Source organism: Brachycentrus maculatus, unplaced genomic scaffold, assembly GCF_059751285.1.
Source record: "Brachycentrus maculatus isolate JH-2025_06_01 unplaced genomic scaffold, ASM5975128v1 h1tg000064l, whole genome shotgun sequence".
NCBI classification, from domain to species: Eukaryota; Metazoa; Arthropoda; class Insecta; order Trichoptera; family Brachycentridae; genus Brachycentrus; species Brachycentrus maculatus.
This window is the reverse complement of record NW_028280818.1, coordinates 742,018-759,447: the sequence shown is the minus strand read 5'-3', so window position 1 is coordinate 759,447 and position 17,430 is coordinate 742,018. Positions and strand designations below refer to the sequence as shown.

The window sequence follows — 17,430 nt, the reverse complement described above, 5'->3', positions numbered from 1 at the left end:
CTGCGAAACTGGCGTTGCGGGTTCGATTCCCGCAAAATGAATTTAAGTTATATACATTTTCAATTGGTCTGGGTGTTTATAATGTAGTTTTCACATTTACCTTGGCTTTCCTAACTATCCTACCTGCAGACAAGCCTCTAAAATAGAGCCTTTGCGAGTTATTCCTTTAAAAAAATATATCTATCTTTCATACATGGTTTTGCCGCAATGAGAGATCACATTCCGACTGTATTCAGTCTACTTTCATCCCTCTTTTCCCAACTCCATGCTTCACTTCCATACAATTAGAGCTGGAACCAGAACTCCATATTGTTATTATCATTATTATTTACAACATTTTGAGTGTGGGCAGACTTCCATATTCTTCTTCATCTTTGATGAGATGTCAAAAAATAATATGAAAATAACTCCTGTAATTGGAGATAATCCAAATTTTGTGATTAGTATCTGGACCCACTAAAAAAGTTGTAAATAAATTACCTGGTCAAATTGTAAGCTTAAATAATAAAAATTAAATTGATATTTTCTAGCGTTTCTCATGTGTGTGATTATAATCCAGGATTCGGACCTCACATACTAATAAAAGAGTTTTTGCTTAGTAAAAAACTTCTTTTCATCTCACCAATAGATGTCTCTAGTGAAGTTCTAGTGATTCAAGAATAATGTTTCAAAATTGGTTCATATATATAGAACTTCCAAGAATTTGAGTAGTGTGGTTGTCAATAATGGGTAGAATTGTTGAATGTAACACGTGTGTAAAGTGATCACTTAAACCAGCCTATGATGGTTGTCAGCCCCGTAAATGCCCAGACTTCCATATTCTTCTTCATCTTTGATGAGATGTCAAAAAATAATAGCATTATTACATATTATTATATGTCAATTTGCTGATTTTCCCTGTATGTCTTCCGTCTAATCAAAGTGGCCCCCTTTCCGCAGTACCTGCTGTCGGGCCTGCCCGACAAGGGGGGCAAGGAGGCGGGCGGCACCCCCGCGGGATGCGCGTCTCCCATGAGCAAGAGGAACGTGCAGCTGCTGCAGGCGCGCCCGCCGGTGCCGCTCTTCAACCTGGACAAGGAAGAAGAGGAAGACAAGGACGACATCGTGCAGCAGTACCTCAGTCAGAGCAAGGCGCCCGTTGGCGGTCAGTCACGTTTCAATACTTGTGTTATTTCTATCAACCCCCTCGAACACAATTAGTGAAAAATATGTTGTCTGATGAGTTTTAACCCTTACTGGTCCAATGTCGAATCTCATTCAACATCGATTTTTTCCTCTTAGGTCCCATGTCAGTTGTTATTGGACTTTTTTTTCATCATTAGTTTGTGTTATTTCTATACCCCCTCGAACACAATTTGTGAAAAATATGTTGTCTGATGAGTTTTAACCCTTACTGGTCCAATGTCGAATCTCATTCGACATCGATTTTTTCCTCTTAGGTCCCATGTCAGATATTATTCGACTTTTTTTTCATCATTTGTATTATTTATTTAAATTCCAAGCTTAAATTTTTGTCACTTGTATCCAGTGGCGTGCCCAGGGCTTACCAGTAAGGCAAGCCCATTATTTTTCAGAATAAAATCTTCTTCTCCGTCTTATTCCTCATTGCAAGTTGTGACCCTTGCAGAAGCAATGCATCTTCTCCAGTTATCCCTTGACTGCGCTGCACGTAGCGCATCAACCATTGAAGTGCCTGCTGCTGCCTTAATTTGATCGGTCCATCGTGTGGGATCTTCCTCACTCTCTCTTTCCCTCTAGGCTACCGATAACAACTAGTCGTTCCAGGCTATCCTCGTTGCCACGCACAACGTGTTTAAAGAACTGGAGAATCCGTCGGGTACAGATATTGGCCAGAGTCAAGCCATCCAAGCGTAGCCAGAATAAAATAGCGACTATGTAATTTTTTCCACATTAATTTTATTTGACCAGCAACCGGGTTTCGTCATAACTGACACCACCAGTCCGATGATGTCGGTTACGACGAAACCCGGTTGCTGGTCAAATAAAATTCAAGTGGAAAAAATTTCATAGTTGTTATTTTATTCTATAAAATGCAGTTCAACCAAGGAATGTCAGGACAAAACTTTATTTAAAAAAACAATATAAAGATAAACAATGTATTGTAATGAGTGTAAAAAATGCAAAGATGTAATTTTTGTATGGAATAGCCATCACATTGAAATAAAGAAAATGTTGACTGCAGTAAAATACGTTTCTAATAGATTTTTATTTTCCACTGGCACTTCGTGATGGAATTGCATTTTAATATATTATTAGATTAAAACCAATATTTTTAGCTTTTCCACTATATTTTTATTTGACCAGCGACCGGGTTTCGTCGTTACCGACATCATCAGTACATCGACATCGACAGTACCAGTCTGATGATGTCGGTAACGGTAATAAAATGTCGGTAACCCGGTCGCTGGTCAAATAAAAATAAAGTGGAAAAGCTAAAAATATTGGTTTTAATCTAATAATATATTTCAATACGTTTCTAATCCAACGAGTTTTGTATATCGACTGATTAAACTTCCTTTTATGTAATTTAACAGTTGTGATATTTTTAAATCAGGAGTAGGTCTTTGAGACCTTGAGATGTAATCATTTCTTTTTTTTTAATAAAATTCAATGCGCTCACCTTTCCATTATAAATTAATTCCTTCAACCACTTTTATAAATAAAACAAATAAATAAATAAAACAGCACAAACGACATCGGCCGTATCCGAATTCATTATGACATTCAAACAAAAATGTGCTTACGAAAAACGTAGCGAAGAACGATAATAATGCGAAAACTTATTCAAATCTTAATAATTCCTACAATTACCGTATTTAATTATGGATTATCTATTATATTTTATTTTTATGAACTCTACAAAGGCATAAAACTAGTTGATAAGCATCTGACAGATGAGTAACAGATAACAATAATGAAATACGTTCGTTACAAATATTGCGAATTGTAGCTTAAATTTCTTGTAGCTATGTTCACGCTACCGAAGCTGGCTTCCAAACTCGATACAAAATGCCATATAGGTACCTACATTGTACGGTTTAAAGTTATGTTTTTAAACCAAATCAACTATGCGTTTTGCTGGAAGCAGAAGCCCAAATTGAAGCCAATGGGAGCGAGCGAGATGGCTAATCATGTATCGCCTTCACCTGCAACAGACAGGGCGAAAGCCGAATGTTTACACTCGGCTATCTCGGGTAGTACGAAAAAGCGCGCGATAATTTAAAAATAGGCATACATTAATTATGTATTTTTAATAATTGTTGGAGTTGTTAGGCAACCCGGGCTTCTGGGCTTCTAGGGTAGGTCCGCCACTGCTTGTATCTATTACAACAGCATGTGGAGCATAGGACAAAAGATTTTCTTCCAATTGGAATGTAACTGTCTCCCTAGTTATTTTTTTCAATTTTGGGGGACCGGAAAGGGTTAATGAAGACTTATTTGGAAAGAAAGGCAGGTTTTTTTTTAATTTTCAAATATACTGTAGAACGGGGGCTACTTGAACTTTGATGTGTTACTTGAGCCCAGTACAAAAAAAATATTTAGATCTGTATTTGGTCTACAATAATGAACGTATCGACAGGATTCATTGTTTCCCTGACAGGTGACACTTATTGTCACGATACTTCGATCGATACCACGATCTAAATATTTTTTTTGTACTAGGCTCGAGTAACACATCAAAGTTCAAGTATTTGGTACCCCGTTCTACGTTCCTATATTTACACATTAACTATCAAAAGCCGACTAATCGGCTTTTCGGTGTCAAACTTGTACGACCAGATACCGATTAGTTGGTTTTTTTTTTATCCTACGTACCGGAAATAATTCTCACAATTACGCAAATCACTATATCATTTTAAAATTTGAACTATTTCATTTAAAAATTATATTTACTACAAACTAAAAATAAAATAAAATAAATAAGCACTAATATTTGTGAAAATGTTTAACATTTTGAAGAGAATATTTTTAATAAATAGGAATTGTATTCGACCAATAGCCACTTATGGGATTGAGGCAAGAGCAGATACTTCTAGAACAAAATCTCCACTTCGAACCTCCGAGATGAAGATGTCAGTAGTGGTAGTATCATTAATTTCGTGTAAAATTTTTCAAGAAATACATTTTTTCATTCCTAGATTCCGAAGACACCTTGGCGGAATATTTCAAGCAGGGAGGCGGGTCCTTCAAGGCGCCCGCTCCTAAGCAGACCGACAATAAGGAAGCCGACAAGGACGTGACGAGCGACGCAACTCTCACCACGCTGCGGGTCAAGATGGGGGAAGACAGGGACGTGACGGTGACGCAGTCCAATGTTGCGTCGCAGAACGCCGAGGCCAGCACCATGACCGAAATGACCGAGGACTTGACTGACATTTTCAACGGTAACAAATTTATCCATTGCCATTTTCGTACGTAGAAAGCATTTTTCAATTCGCGGTATGATTGTAATACTTTTGCATTTGGTACAATTTGTATTAATACATCAGTTACGATGAAGTTTTTTCTCTTCTCCGTCTTATTCCTCATTACTGAGGGTTGTGATCCTTGTGGAAGCAATGACTCTTCTCCAGTTATCCCTTGACTACGCTGCACGTAGCACTTTAACCACCTTACCTTGATCGCTCTATGGTTTCAAGTTGAATACCAATTTAATTTAACAGAAGGGAAGCAAGATGAAAGCGGATTACTTTTAACACAAATTTATTCAGTTCTATAAAATTACAATCAAGAGATATTTAGGAATAATCGCGTGATTCTAATATGAGAACAGTTGAAATACGTGTCGATCGGAGGACGGACGGTGACGAAGTGTGTCGGGCTAGTTTCCGCTCGTTGCGGGCTCCGTAGGGTGTTCGGTTATTCACTCGATTCGAGTTGCCATAGTAGATGTGTGGGTTGCCACAGCTCCATCGTTGGGATCTTCCTCTCCCTCTCTTCCCTCCAGGCTACCCATCACAACCAGTTGATCTAGGCTATCTTCATTGCCACGCGCAAAGTATCCAAAGAACTGGAGACTATGTCCTGTACAGACATTGGCCAGAGTCGAGCCATACATTTTCATTATTTAAGAGAGTTGTTTGTTTACAAAAAAACATCAAATTCAAAAGTGCAAACATAACTTGATTATTTTTTCAAAACAAATTGCCGAATGCAAGCGTCAAACAAACAGCAATGTCACTTTACGAGAGTCCAAAGACATTAATAGAATTTTGTTTGTGTTTTGTATTGTTTAATAATAATAATAATAAAACCCTTATCCGCACCCCAATGGTGCATAGGGCACTGTGTCATATAAACGCAGTGTTATCTTGATCGTTTACACATGAAGGAAGGGTGATCAGCCCTCCGCTTCAGGTACCAGTCCATGGTAATATTGAATAAATATTACAGTGAAAAAATCACTTATTTATTTTACCCCCCTTGGGAATCGAACCCGGATCCTCCAGAACGGTAGCCGAGCGTGCTGACCATTACATTACGGAGGCGGACAATTTTGTATTGTTTACTTATATCTAAATAAAATGTGCATATTTAAAAAAATATATATTTTAATTTATTTAAAAAAATATATATATTATAATGGACTTTCGGCTTTAACGGACACCCCCTCCCCCCAACTAGTCATTATATTGAGGTTTTACTGTATTTTTACTTTTATGTTATGTCACTTTCGTTTTTTTTTTTAAATTTCAACACAATGCATGCTTACGTTATTTGAGGCCAGGCTACATTAGTCCGCGTACACATACTGGTGATATTTTTTATTTATTTTTTATTCTACTAATTATAATACCATTACGTTGTATAATGGTAATAAAAGCTCATAAGTTCTTTATTAAAAAGTGGCAACATTAAAAGAAAATCAATAAATAAAAAAATATTTATAATTTATATTTGAAGCACTAACTTTGTGATTTTCCATTTTATAATTAAAATGTAACTTTGTTTCAAAATCACTATAAATAAAGCTATCAATCAGTCTTGATAAAGAAGCGGTTACCTTGGAAACCGGTAGACATTATAATTAAGTTATAATAGTGATTTTGAAACAAAGTTACATTTTAATTTTAAAAAGTATTTGTTTGTTTTTTCAGGACTAACATTCGAGTTCCAAGGTATGGAAGACGACACGGTCACCGAAGTGGCCGTTAATATAGAAGCTTCCGGAGGATCCGTGCTGCCGGCCGGGAAGGGAGCGGAATATATAGTCGTCCCGTTGGACTATGATGAGGAGGAAGTCGTAAATAAGAAGGGGGAAATCGTCACCACGTTTTGGCTGGTAAGGAGTGTTTATATCCTGTAATCTTGCTTCAAGGTATCGCCAGTGTGAAAGAGTATAAATATTTTTATACTAAATGTGTGTGGTTGTGTACTGTGTCGGGTTGTGGTCCCGTGGTTAGTGTCGCGGACTCTTAAGTAAGAGTTTCTCGGTTCGAATCCACTCTACCGCAATTTGATACCTATTTCTAATAATGAGCCGCTTAGGCTCACAGAAATAGTATGAAATTGAAATATTTGTGTAAATCATAAAAACACAAATATTTCTCTTTTAATTAAAAGAAAAAAAATGCTGAATTTTATTTAATTTTAAGAGTTAGAGTTCTTAGAATTGATATATCGACTCTGGTATACTTTGCCAAAAGCGTGGCCTTTCGATATATCAACGATGAAGCCAGTGTATTTTGACGGTCGAGCTGGGAGGTTGTATCGCAGTGTGCACGTTTCTGAAGTTTTGATTTATCAATAATATTCACAAATAAACAAATTTCACAAATTTTTAGTGGGAAATAGGAGTAATTTATTTTGTAAAAACCTATTTGTTCTCCCTATAACAATGTCATATTTTTTGATGATGTTGAAAATGCACAAAAATGTTTTTTATACTCAAAGTAGTATGAGTAGTAAGTAGAGTATTTTACCTCTAGGAGGATGCGCATCGATAATGAAAACTCCGAGGACGAGCCAATTTCACACAACCTTGTTCCCTTTTTATTTATAAATATATATCGTAAGTTGAGGTTTATTTTGTTATGATATAACTGTATAAGATTAATTTATTATACCATAATTATTTATACCATATACGGAAACAATACTTTTAGTAAAAACAAAAGATGTTATGCTTTATAGCTTGTGACAGAATTAAATTCCACAAGCGCCCTTGAGGTATTTTTTTACGAAAATGGCGCTATATAAGTTATCCAATTTTATTATTATTATTATTAACCTTGAAACTTTCTTGCACAATTAATGCGCTGAACTTTTACGATTTATGAAGGAGCTAACAAGAAGATATGTTAATTTCTGATATAATTTTTGCTTGTGTCTAGGATGACTGCCTGTCTCAGGAAGAGATAGTGGGCATTGATTACTTCCACCGTCCGGTGAAGGTGGTCGGCGGAGCTACGCCCCTGTCGGAGCAGATCCTCTGCATCTCCACCTACTTGGGAGTGGAGAGGGCCTTCATCGACGAGCTGGCACAGTTGCTCGGAGCCACGTGAGTTTGTGCTCATCATGCTGAGGGTCTATTCAGCAAATAATCATTAATATTTTTACTTAAGGAAACTAGTTGAAAAATTATTCCTGTCATGTCAACCTTCATTTACTTTAGGTGGGGTAATTGGGTGAATGCTCGACTGCAAATCTGGCATCGCGGGTTCGATTCCCGCCGATTGTGAAATATAAGAAAGATTTATTTTCAAATCAAAATTACATATACTTAGGCATAAAAAATTTAAACAGTCTCCATACACAAATTAAAAATATAAAAGACACGAACACTTTAAATAAGAAAACACTGTAAAACATACACAGATTTAACAATAAAAAACTTTTTTTTTTAAAGGAATAACCCACAAAGTCACTATTAGAGTCTTGTCTGCAGGTAGGATAGTAAGGATATGTAAGGTAAAAGATGAAAAATACATCACAAACTCCCAGACCATTTGAAAATATATCTTCCTTCTATTTATTATGCAATTGGCGGGAATCAAACCCGCGACACCAGTTTCGCAGTCGAGCGTCTACCCAACTACGCCACCGCGCCTGTCTCAAAGAGCTAAACAAGATAACTCCCTGTCCAAGCACAAGAGCTTATCTCTTTTTTGGGAAGGTAAAAATACATATATATACCCTAGTAATATTATTTAGAAATATAACAAAAAGAAATTAAAAATGTATACTTTGTTACTATAAAAAAAAATTAAGATATTAATCTACCTTCCTTATCCTTACTACCCTACCTTCCTTATCCTTACTACCCTAATTTCAGAACCCAGTTGACATTGTGCCGCCGCGACACAGAGCACACGCGAGCCTCCACGCACCTCGTCTGCCCCGAGCCCACGGGGAACAAGTACGTGGGCGCCGTCAAGTGGGGCATACCCGCCGTCACCGGCCAGTGGCTGCTCGAGTGCGCCGCGCGCGGCCGCCGCGTGCGCGAGGGCCCCTTCCTCATCGGGGAGACCAAAGGTGGGGCTCTCACCGACTCATGGCTTCTTTACACCGTTTGCTTGGTTGTATTAGTTAGCCAGTTGATGCGTATAAACGAGCAGTGTTTGCGGATGGCACACGTGTCGTATTGTGCCTATCTGAGCACTGTTGCGTGTTTCCACTTGTTTGCAGCACATAAGGTACAGTCTGTTCACAGTTATTTTACCTCTAGTTTTTTTTTTTTATTATTTATTTGGCAGTATAAATAATTTTAAAAAACTAGAGGTAAAATAACTCCGAATAGACTGTAAACAACATAACTGAGCGAGCCAGTTGCCACTTGGAATGCTTTTAAGTTGCTTTTAATTAGGATTTACTGAAAATTCTTCGATGACCATCCGTCGGATTTGACGTCATGACTTAAAAAATATCAAATACATTTTGGACAGTATGTTAGGGATTCCTTCTTCTTCCTTCTTCTTCTTCAAACCCTTATCTGCACACCAATGGTGCATAGGGTACTATTCCATATAAATGCAGTGTTATCTTGATCGTTAACACATGAAGAAAGGGTGATCAGCCCTCCGCTTCAGGTACCAGTCCAGTGTAATATTGAATAAATATTAGAGTGAAAAAAATCACTTATATTTATTTAACCCCCCTGGGAATCTAACCCGGGACCTCCAGAACGGTAGCCGAGCGTGTTGACCATTACACTGTGGAGGCGAAGGGATTACTTCAGGGTTGTGCAAAAATTTTCGATTTATATTATGTTTTTTGTCAGTAAGTTAAACATCGAAATTTAGAATGCATGTGTAAATTTACGCACGGTGTAAAAAAGAGGTGGACATTAAGCGATTAGCAAATTACTTGTTACTCAATTTTTTTAAAAACATTGCATTAATTTAGTTAACTAAATTCCGAGAGATATTTTCGTCACTCCGAAGTTGAAATTTAAAAACATATTTCTTTAAACAATGGCACAGAGTGTTTATAAATTATCGAACATATTTTTACTTTTGAATTATTGATGTTTAAATCATGGTATTTCTAGTATAGTAATCCTAAAAGTCCTGGTAGTCAAAGGGGCAACAAACCACTATATCATTGATATGTATTATTCCAGAACCAATATGGAAGAAGGAAGAATCGTCTATATCGACAAAGGAAGAATCCGTCATCGAAGCCGAAAAAACATTAGCAGAGTGCAATAAGGAAAATGTCTCCGAAAAAGAGAAGTCTATTCTACCCGCTGATGATGCGGCTAAGAGTAAAGAGGACCCCTTCTTACTCGAAGACCTGAAGGATGACGACGTTACCCGAGTCGAGGATATTCTGATGAGGGAGCGCCTGTCCGACGAGTGTCCGGCAATTGAGGCCGAAAAGCCCGAGAAGAAATCGGCTCATCCCGAATCCAGTGCGGTCCCGTTGAAGGTTAACACGGATAACACGCCCAAAGGAAAGAATAAACTGTCGCTAGGTAGGAATTATATATGTTTTAACCCTAGATTACTAAACTTCCCTATGAGTGACTTTGTTACTAAACATTTGGAAAAAATATGACATAGAAATAAAATGGGAATAAATAAGATAGTCGAAAACTTTTAGTATTTAAGAAGTAAAAGTAGCATTTTTTGTGTTTAAGAGATCACATAATAATATAAATTAAAGGCACATTAGGAAGAAACTGTGAAGCAGGGAGCGCGTGAGCGAACGGAACATTGTTTTTTCCAGGAATCCTCATTTTACCGTTGTAATATTTACAATAGTTTAGTATTCAAACACTTTTATTTCAATTTGAGACTTCATTCAAGCTTTTGGGATGTTGCATACAAAAAAATCAATTTCTTTGTTCATAATTTGAGAGATTTTTCATATAAAAATAAATAACTTCAATTAGACCAATTTTTGATTTGCCTGGTAAAAATGAAAAAGATAGAAAATAAAAAGCACACATTTTTAATGTTTTTTTCTTTACCAATGACATTTCTAAAAGTGACAGCAATTGTCAAGAAGCACACTGTTCCCTATGAGAAATGTTAAATATTGTGTGTTAATTTCAACGGATGCGCTGCCATGTGGGGAATTTTTCAATTCATAAAAATGTTTTTAAAAAAATGCACTTGCAGTACTGCAATATCAATCTGTGATCTGATTTGCTTAGGAGGATCCGGCGAGATGTCTCCCGCATCCAGGTTCATAGCCCTGGCCAGACAGGGATTACTCGGATCAGACTCGCAAGAAACCCCAAAACGGGTCTCCGAAATAGGCAAAGACTTCAAAAAAATGAGTAAGTCTTTCAACCCTTATATCATCTCTCTTCCGGTGTGCTTTGTGGTTTGCAAGCAAGTGCATGAGATGTATTATAGATGTCTCAACGTGACATGAAAGAAGATGGAAGTCTGAGCATCCCATGCTTTACGACCTGGCACAACTTTATATATTCTCAATATTATTCATATTTAAAGCATTTACTTTGTGGTTAGTCATTTTTACTTATTTATTTTTTTACAAAAATGTTAATAATATTAGTATATAACCACTCACCGAGATTTTCGTGTCTACCAGTTTCGAGACGTACCCGTCTCTTCGTCAGGACAATCACTACCACAGCATGCAAACAATACCACCATTTACACACTCAAAACTAAAAAAAATGTCTAACACATGCGATTTTTGGTCGACCCGAAGACCGAAATGCACTAGAGGTGCGTTACGAGCCGAGGTTAAAACATGCACTAGAACTAAACATATTAATGAATCAATTTATATACTCGTAGGATGAAAGGAGTGGGCGGGGTTCGAATTGGATACTGACGAATCCAACTTGATATTACTACTTACTTGAACCTTCTAGTGTCCAGTTCTTCCAATTGAGGGTCTAAAAAAATTTCAACATGGAAACATAACGTTGAGCGTTGACAGTCACGGTTCGTCCATAATCCTCAAAAAAATAGGACCAGATCACCCCAAATTTGGAAATCGCACACCACACAGTCACTTTTTTGGAGTGAAGAGGTGTCTTGTGAAGTTGCTTTGGGTTATTTTCAGCCAGTACTGAATATTTTGGTTATTTATCACTTCACAGTGATGTAAGTGGCGATGACAGTTTTAACACACTATCTACGGGCGGATTCACGCTTATAATAGAGATAAGCATCTCTGAAAAGATGTGATAACATTTAACCATACTGTATACATCGATATAAGATCAAAAAGTGCCACCAAAGTCATGCGTAAAAATAACTTACGCGCAATTTACGATGAGTTGAGTGAAAAGGAAAAATTACCCTTCCCGCAGATAGTGTGTTAAGAAACGTGCTGACAGCAAAGCCCTGGTGTTATCTGGACCAAACCATGGCAAAACCCTCCCGATACAATGAGACCACTCCCAGGTTCCTACCACCACAACATGGGATGTAGCCTTTCAAAATTGCACGGCCTGTTTTGCACCGCACCTTGTATATCTTTTTTTTAAATATTTTTTTAACGCAGATGAGAGTGTCAGCACTCCTCCGATGGACAATGCCCTGTCCACTCCCAACCTGGAACTCTTCAGCCCCACATCTCGCAGAAGGATGGCGGCCATCAAGCGCGGAGAGATGCCCTCGGACCCGCCCAAGACTCCCCGCAACCCGTGTGAGTACACTTGCAACCTTATTGCTGTGATGTCCGCCTCCATCCTCTGCATCTGCATTGCTCAAGGTGACATATTGATCATCGCCACTCAGTTTTTCTATCAAAATTTCAGTTGAGACTTCTGTCGCCACTCCGGAGAGTCCGTTTGGGGCGGCCCTGTGCCCGATATCGGTGGAGTCCAAGAAGAGGCTCTGGAAGTTCTGCGAAGAGCTGCCGGCGGCTCACTCTGCCAACCTACGCAAGGAGACTGTAAGGAACCCATTTCTATTGGCCTTATCGCACATTGAGTACAAGCTATTAAATCGCACTTTGCATACAAGCCCAAAACTAACTAACCATCACGGTACTTCTCCGTAGGGGTAGGTAGAGAGAAGAGAACACCACAGCAATCACCACACCATATCAATTTTTTCGAGCAATCTTCGCCTTTCCCACATTCATGCATCTCTTCATACATACCTGCCGATTATTACAACTCACCTGACCACACCCAAGTATTTGAAATACTTGATCATACCAAGTTTCCTAGGTCTTCCTCTGCTCCTATTACCAACTACATTTGCAGGATTTTTTTGTTGTTGTGTATTTTCCCAGACTTCCATATTCTTTTCATCTATGTTGTCATGTCAAATGTAAAAATAAGTGGTGAAACCCAGGTTTGTGAACAAGGATTTGGACACACACAAAATGTTGTTAGTAAATTTGTTTTACCCTTTCTTCACTCATTCGTTCCACATGTCCAAGCCATCTCAACACACTTTTCTTAATTTTATCGATAATGCTTATCTCAGCCTTGCATTCTTTCCAAAAGGAAAAAATCACTGTTGAAACATCCACCATACCTGGTTTTGTCACACTGAGAGATCGCATTTCGACTGTATTCAGTCTACTCTCATCCTTCTTTTACTTAGTTACTTCAGCCTTCTTTTCGTGTCCAGTATTGAACAAAGGCCTGCATCTTGGACTTCCACAGTTCTCTCTCTTCCAGTGCAGGCCCGCCACTTTCCTAATGCCATCGGACCATCTTGTCTGGGTAGGCCACGCTTCTAGGCCTCCAGTCAAGTACCTTCTTCGTCCATATATCCTCGGACATACGTGCCACGTGACCTCCCTTGATCCTTTCTTTACCAACATGGAATAGTAACTGAACCTATTGTTTATTTCCAGCCTATATCCGAACTGAGCAAGAGATTCTTCTCCCGACACCAGAATGACAATAATACAACTCCATTGGCAGTGCCGCAGCTGCGATTCAGTGTATGTTTTCCATTATACTTTGATTTTATTGATTGATGCATCTTTAATTTTGTTTAGGAAACATGCAGTGCTTATGAAAATATGTATATATAATCCAAATATTAAAAACAAATAGTTTTACTAGTGAAATTACACATTGTTTACGGTAAAACGCTGAAAAGCATCTTTTACATCAAGGGTGGCCAACCCGCGGCCCGCGGGTGTCTACTTGCGGCCCGCGGAGCAAATCACACATTTTTCCTTTTGTGTACACAAAACCACCAAAAGAACATTCCGTCATGCGTAGTTCGTATAATATCCAATTTAGTAAGTGTATAAAATAAAAAATATTTCTCACACAAGGTATATAAGAGGACAAACAATATTGAGGGACTATGGCGTCAAGTAGTTAAAACATTGGACTAAAGAAGAGAAGAGTAACAGAAGAACTGAGAAGTTTTGAAGACAGATGGACTATAAACTATAAATGTAATGATTATGTTTCTATCCTGAAAAAGTATAACATTAAACGGCATTACGAGGCTAAACATGCTAATAAGTTTGAAAAGTACCAAATAAATATGTATATATATATCTTCTTCTTCAAACCCTTATCCGCACCCCAATGGTGCATAGGGCACTGCATATAAAAGCAGTGTTTCAGGTACCAGTCCAGGGTGATATTGAATAAATATTAGAGTGAAAAAAATCACTTATATTCATTTGACCCCCCCCATGGGAATCGAACCCGGGACCCCCAGAACGGTAGCCGAGCGTGCTGACCATTACACTACGGAGGCGGACAATTAAATATTTAATTATGTATAGTTCATATTTTTCTACTTTTTAGGATGCAGAGGACACTCCTCCATTGAAGCTAAGAAAACTGAATGACGCTCAGGTAATTTCTTCTTAGTGAATTTACATCGCTCTGTAATACGACATGCTTACATTCTTCTTCTTCTATGTTGAAATGTAAAAACAACTCCCCGAGTGAAGAAAACCCAGATTTGTTAATATGTATTTAGACACACTCAAGATGTTGTGAAATATTGTTATGTTTTTTAGATGCACTATTTTTCCTACGTTTAATGATGTATTTGCGTTCATTAAGTATTTTTTCAATGTGTTTTTTTTTTTTTACATTTTTTCATAAATATTCCGCAATTGTTTCCATAACGCCTTCTACTCCTTATGACCTCTAACTCCATAAAATGTATAAAATGATTACTGAAACCAGCCTATGATGGGTCGTAAGCCATGCAAACACCCAGACTTCCATACTCTTTATCTGTGTTGAGATATCAATATTGCTGAAACCAGCCTATGTCGGGTCGTAAGCCATGCAAACACCCAGACTTCATACTCTTTATCCGTGTTGAGATATCAATATTACTGAAACCAGCCTATGACGGGTCGTAAGCCATGCAAAAACCCAGGCTTCCATACTCTTTATCCGTGTTGAGATATCAATATTACTAAAACCAGCCTATGACGGGTTGTAAGTCATGCAAACACCCAGGCTTCCATACTCTTTATCCGTGTTGAGATATCAATATTAATTTTGTTTTATGATAAACATCCAGACTCCTGTGACGCCAGACCAAAGCAGTCTCAAGATGGACCTCCAGAAGGACGTGCAGAACAGCCTGAAGCGGCTGACCTCCATCATGGCGGGCGGCAACAGCAGCAACAGCAGGACGCCGTGCTCCACCAGGTCTCACGATGAGGGGATCGCTCCGCCAGTGGCCGCGCTCAAACCCCTGTATACTGGAGGTGAGAACATCGATTCCCAACTGATGGTACAAATGTCGGCCAAAATTACAGATAAAAGATATTGCTGGTAAACCCTCCCCTTACTTAAAAACTTCCGCGTGCACCGGTGATATGTATTTTGTACACCATACGAAAATGTGGTTTAAAAATGGGAAAAATGTGAATATTCCTAAATTTTGCTTTTATTGACCATAATAGCTGGTGATTTTGTAATAGGCGTAATGACTTGACTGCCACGTAAGATGATCTGCGCACTACTAACTAATGTTATACATGCTTAAATTAAATATGAGGAGAAGAGAGGGAGAGGAAGATCCCCACACAGTGAACCGATCAAGTTAAGGCAGCAGCAGGCAACTCGGTGGTTGGAGCGCTACGTGCAGCGCAGTCAAGGGATAACTGGAGAAGAGTCATTGCTTCCGCAAGGGTCACAGTAATGAGGTCTTAGGCGGAGAAGAAGAATATTAACAGGACATTTTTAATTTTTCTACATTAGACTGGAGTTTTTGTCCCTTATATCTGAAGCTTATTGAATGGAGGTCCGTTATTTCGAGGTTTTACTGTATTGTGATTTGTGTTTTCAGCGGCGCCATCTAGTTGCAGTGATTCGCAGGCGTACAGCGTCGGGTGGGATGATACGACACACGCGACAACCAAAGCCCCGGAGCCCGTCAAAGTTTACAAGTTTATCCTCTCGCAAAATGTCAATGTGAGTAGACGAATGTTACATTAACCGCACTACTAAAATTCTTGGAACTTTTATATGTTTAGTTCAAATTCAAAACAAAATACTTGAATTTCCAGAATTTCACTATCTATGGTGAGATGAAAGAAGCTTTTTATTAAGAAGAAACTCTTTCGACAACATTTTGAGTGTGTCCAAGTACTTGTTTAAATTCTGGATTATCTCCAATTAGTTATTTAATATTATTTTTTCACATCTTCACATAGATGAAGAAGAATATGGAAGTCTGGGTATTTACGGGGCTCACAACCGTCATAGGCTGTAATAAGCGTCATAGTAAAGTGATTACTTAAATCAGCCTATGACGGCCGTAAGCTCCATAAATACCCAGACTTCCATATTCTTCTTTATCCTATGTTGAGATGTCAAAAAATAATAAACCCTTTTTGAGTTTGTGAGTCTGAAGTATAAAAAAGTCACATAATATAAATTCACAAAAATCTGTGCTTCATGGTAAAATATGTTAATATTGGATGCAGAACCGCTCGGAGCTGGTGGGTATCATCACGCAGCTGGGCGGCACTGTGACCGAGGGCACGGAGCTGGACCTGGCGGTGACGCACATCCTGCACTCTCGGCCCTCCAAGTCGGAGAAGATCATGGCCTCCATCGCGCAGGGCATCTGGCTGCTGCATCCCTCGTACATCTCCCGCTGCCAGGAGGCTGGACGTTTCATAGACGTGAGAGACTATTCCGCAAAAAAAAAATATATACATATATCGCTCACTCCTTTCAAGAACGTCATACATAAAAAATTGTCAATTTTCAGTTGTGCGTGTTTTCAGAATGCCCAGAAAATGTACTATATCCCAGCAAAAGCGGCATATTTTTATCTTGATATTTACCCGCTACAGGGCAGAAAGTGTTGTTTTTGCATTTTGAAGAAAAGGTATTGTTTAATTATTTTTTTCAATAAACTAGTTATTTTTCAAATAGCCTAACCTAAGAAGATCTGTTGCACAGTAAAAAGTTCAATAAGTGACTCGATATTTATTTTTAATAAATTGTATTACATTTTTAAACTTTAAAAACGTTCTCCTGAAAAATCAATTTTTTTTATTTATGACGTTATTGAAAGGAGTGAGCGATATCGTTACTTGTAAAAGGGATTCGTAATAGTGTCGATGAATAATGGTTGAGTGGGAAATGCAATGACTGACCATTTTCTGTAAATGTCTTTTTGTACTGTTCCGAGTCTGTCTGTTTGTGCTTGTCGGGATTGTGGAGGAGTCTGTATACCGGCAAACGTCGGGTCGGAATTGGATCTAAATTCTTCTTCTTCTCCGTCTTATTCCTCATTGCTGATAGTTGTGACCCTTGCAAAAGCAATGACTCTTCTCCAGTAATATCCCTTGACTGCGCTGCACGTAGCGCTCCAACCACTGAGGTGCCTGCTACTGCATTAATTTGATCGGTCCATCGTGTGGGATCTTCCTCTCCCTCTCTTTCCCTCCAGGCTACCGATCACAACTAATCGTTCCAGGCTATCCTCGTTGCCACGCGCAACGTGTCCAAAGAACTGGAGAATCCGTCGGGTACAGACATTGACCAGAGTACTATACTAATCATAATATCGG

The 17,430-nt window shown here is 38.5% G+C and overlaps 1 protein-coding gene across 1 annotated transcript in view; it reads left to right on the top strand.

The window, feature by feature from the left end:
- mus101 (mutagen-sensitive 101) overlaps positions 1-17,430 on the top strand; it is a 29,430-nt gene that overhangs the window by 9,084 nt on the left and 2,916 nt on the right. Inside the window, exons 10-23 of the mRNA XM_088256585.1 lie at positions 940-1,144; positions 4,161-4,406; positions 6,120-6,304; positions 7,356-7,522; positions 8,297-8,496; positions 9,584-9,937; positions 10,622-10,747; positions 11,953-12,096; positions 12,209-12,345; positions 13,264-13,353; positions 14,183-14,233; positions 14,919-15,108; positions 15,693-15,817; positions 16,333-16,533. Coding sequence (XP_088112711.1) covers positions 940-1,144; positions 4,161-4,406; positions 6,120-6,304; positions 7,356-7,522; positions 8,297-8,496; positions 9,584-9,937; positions 10,622-10,747; positions 11,953-12,096; positions 12,209-12,345; positions 13,264-13,353; positions 14,183-14,233; positions 14,919-15,108; positions 15,693-15,817; positions 16,333-16,533 — 2,421 coding nt within the window. The remainder of the gene's footprint in view (positions 1-939; positions 1,145-4,160; positions 4,407-6,119; positions 6,305-7,355; positions 7,523-8,296; positions 8,497-9,583; positions 9,938-10,621; positions 10,748-11,952; positions 12,097-12,208; positions 12,346-13,263; positions 13,354-14,182; positions 14,234-14,918; positions 15,109-15,692; positions 15,818-16,332; positions 16,534-17,430) is intronic.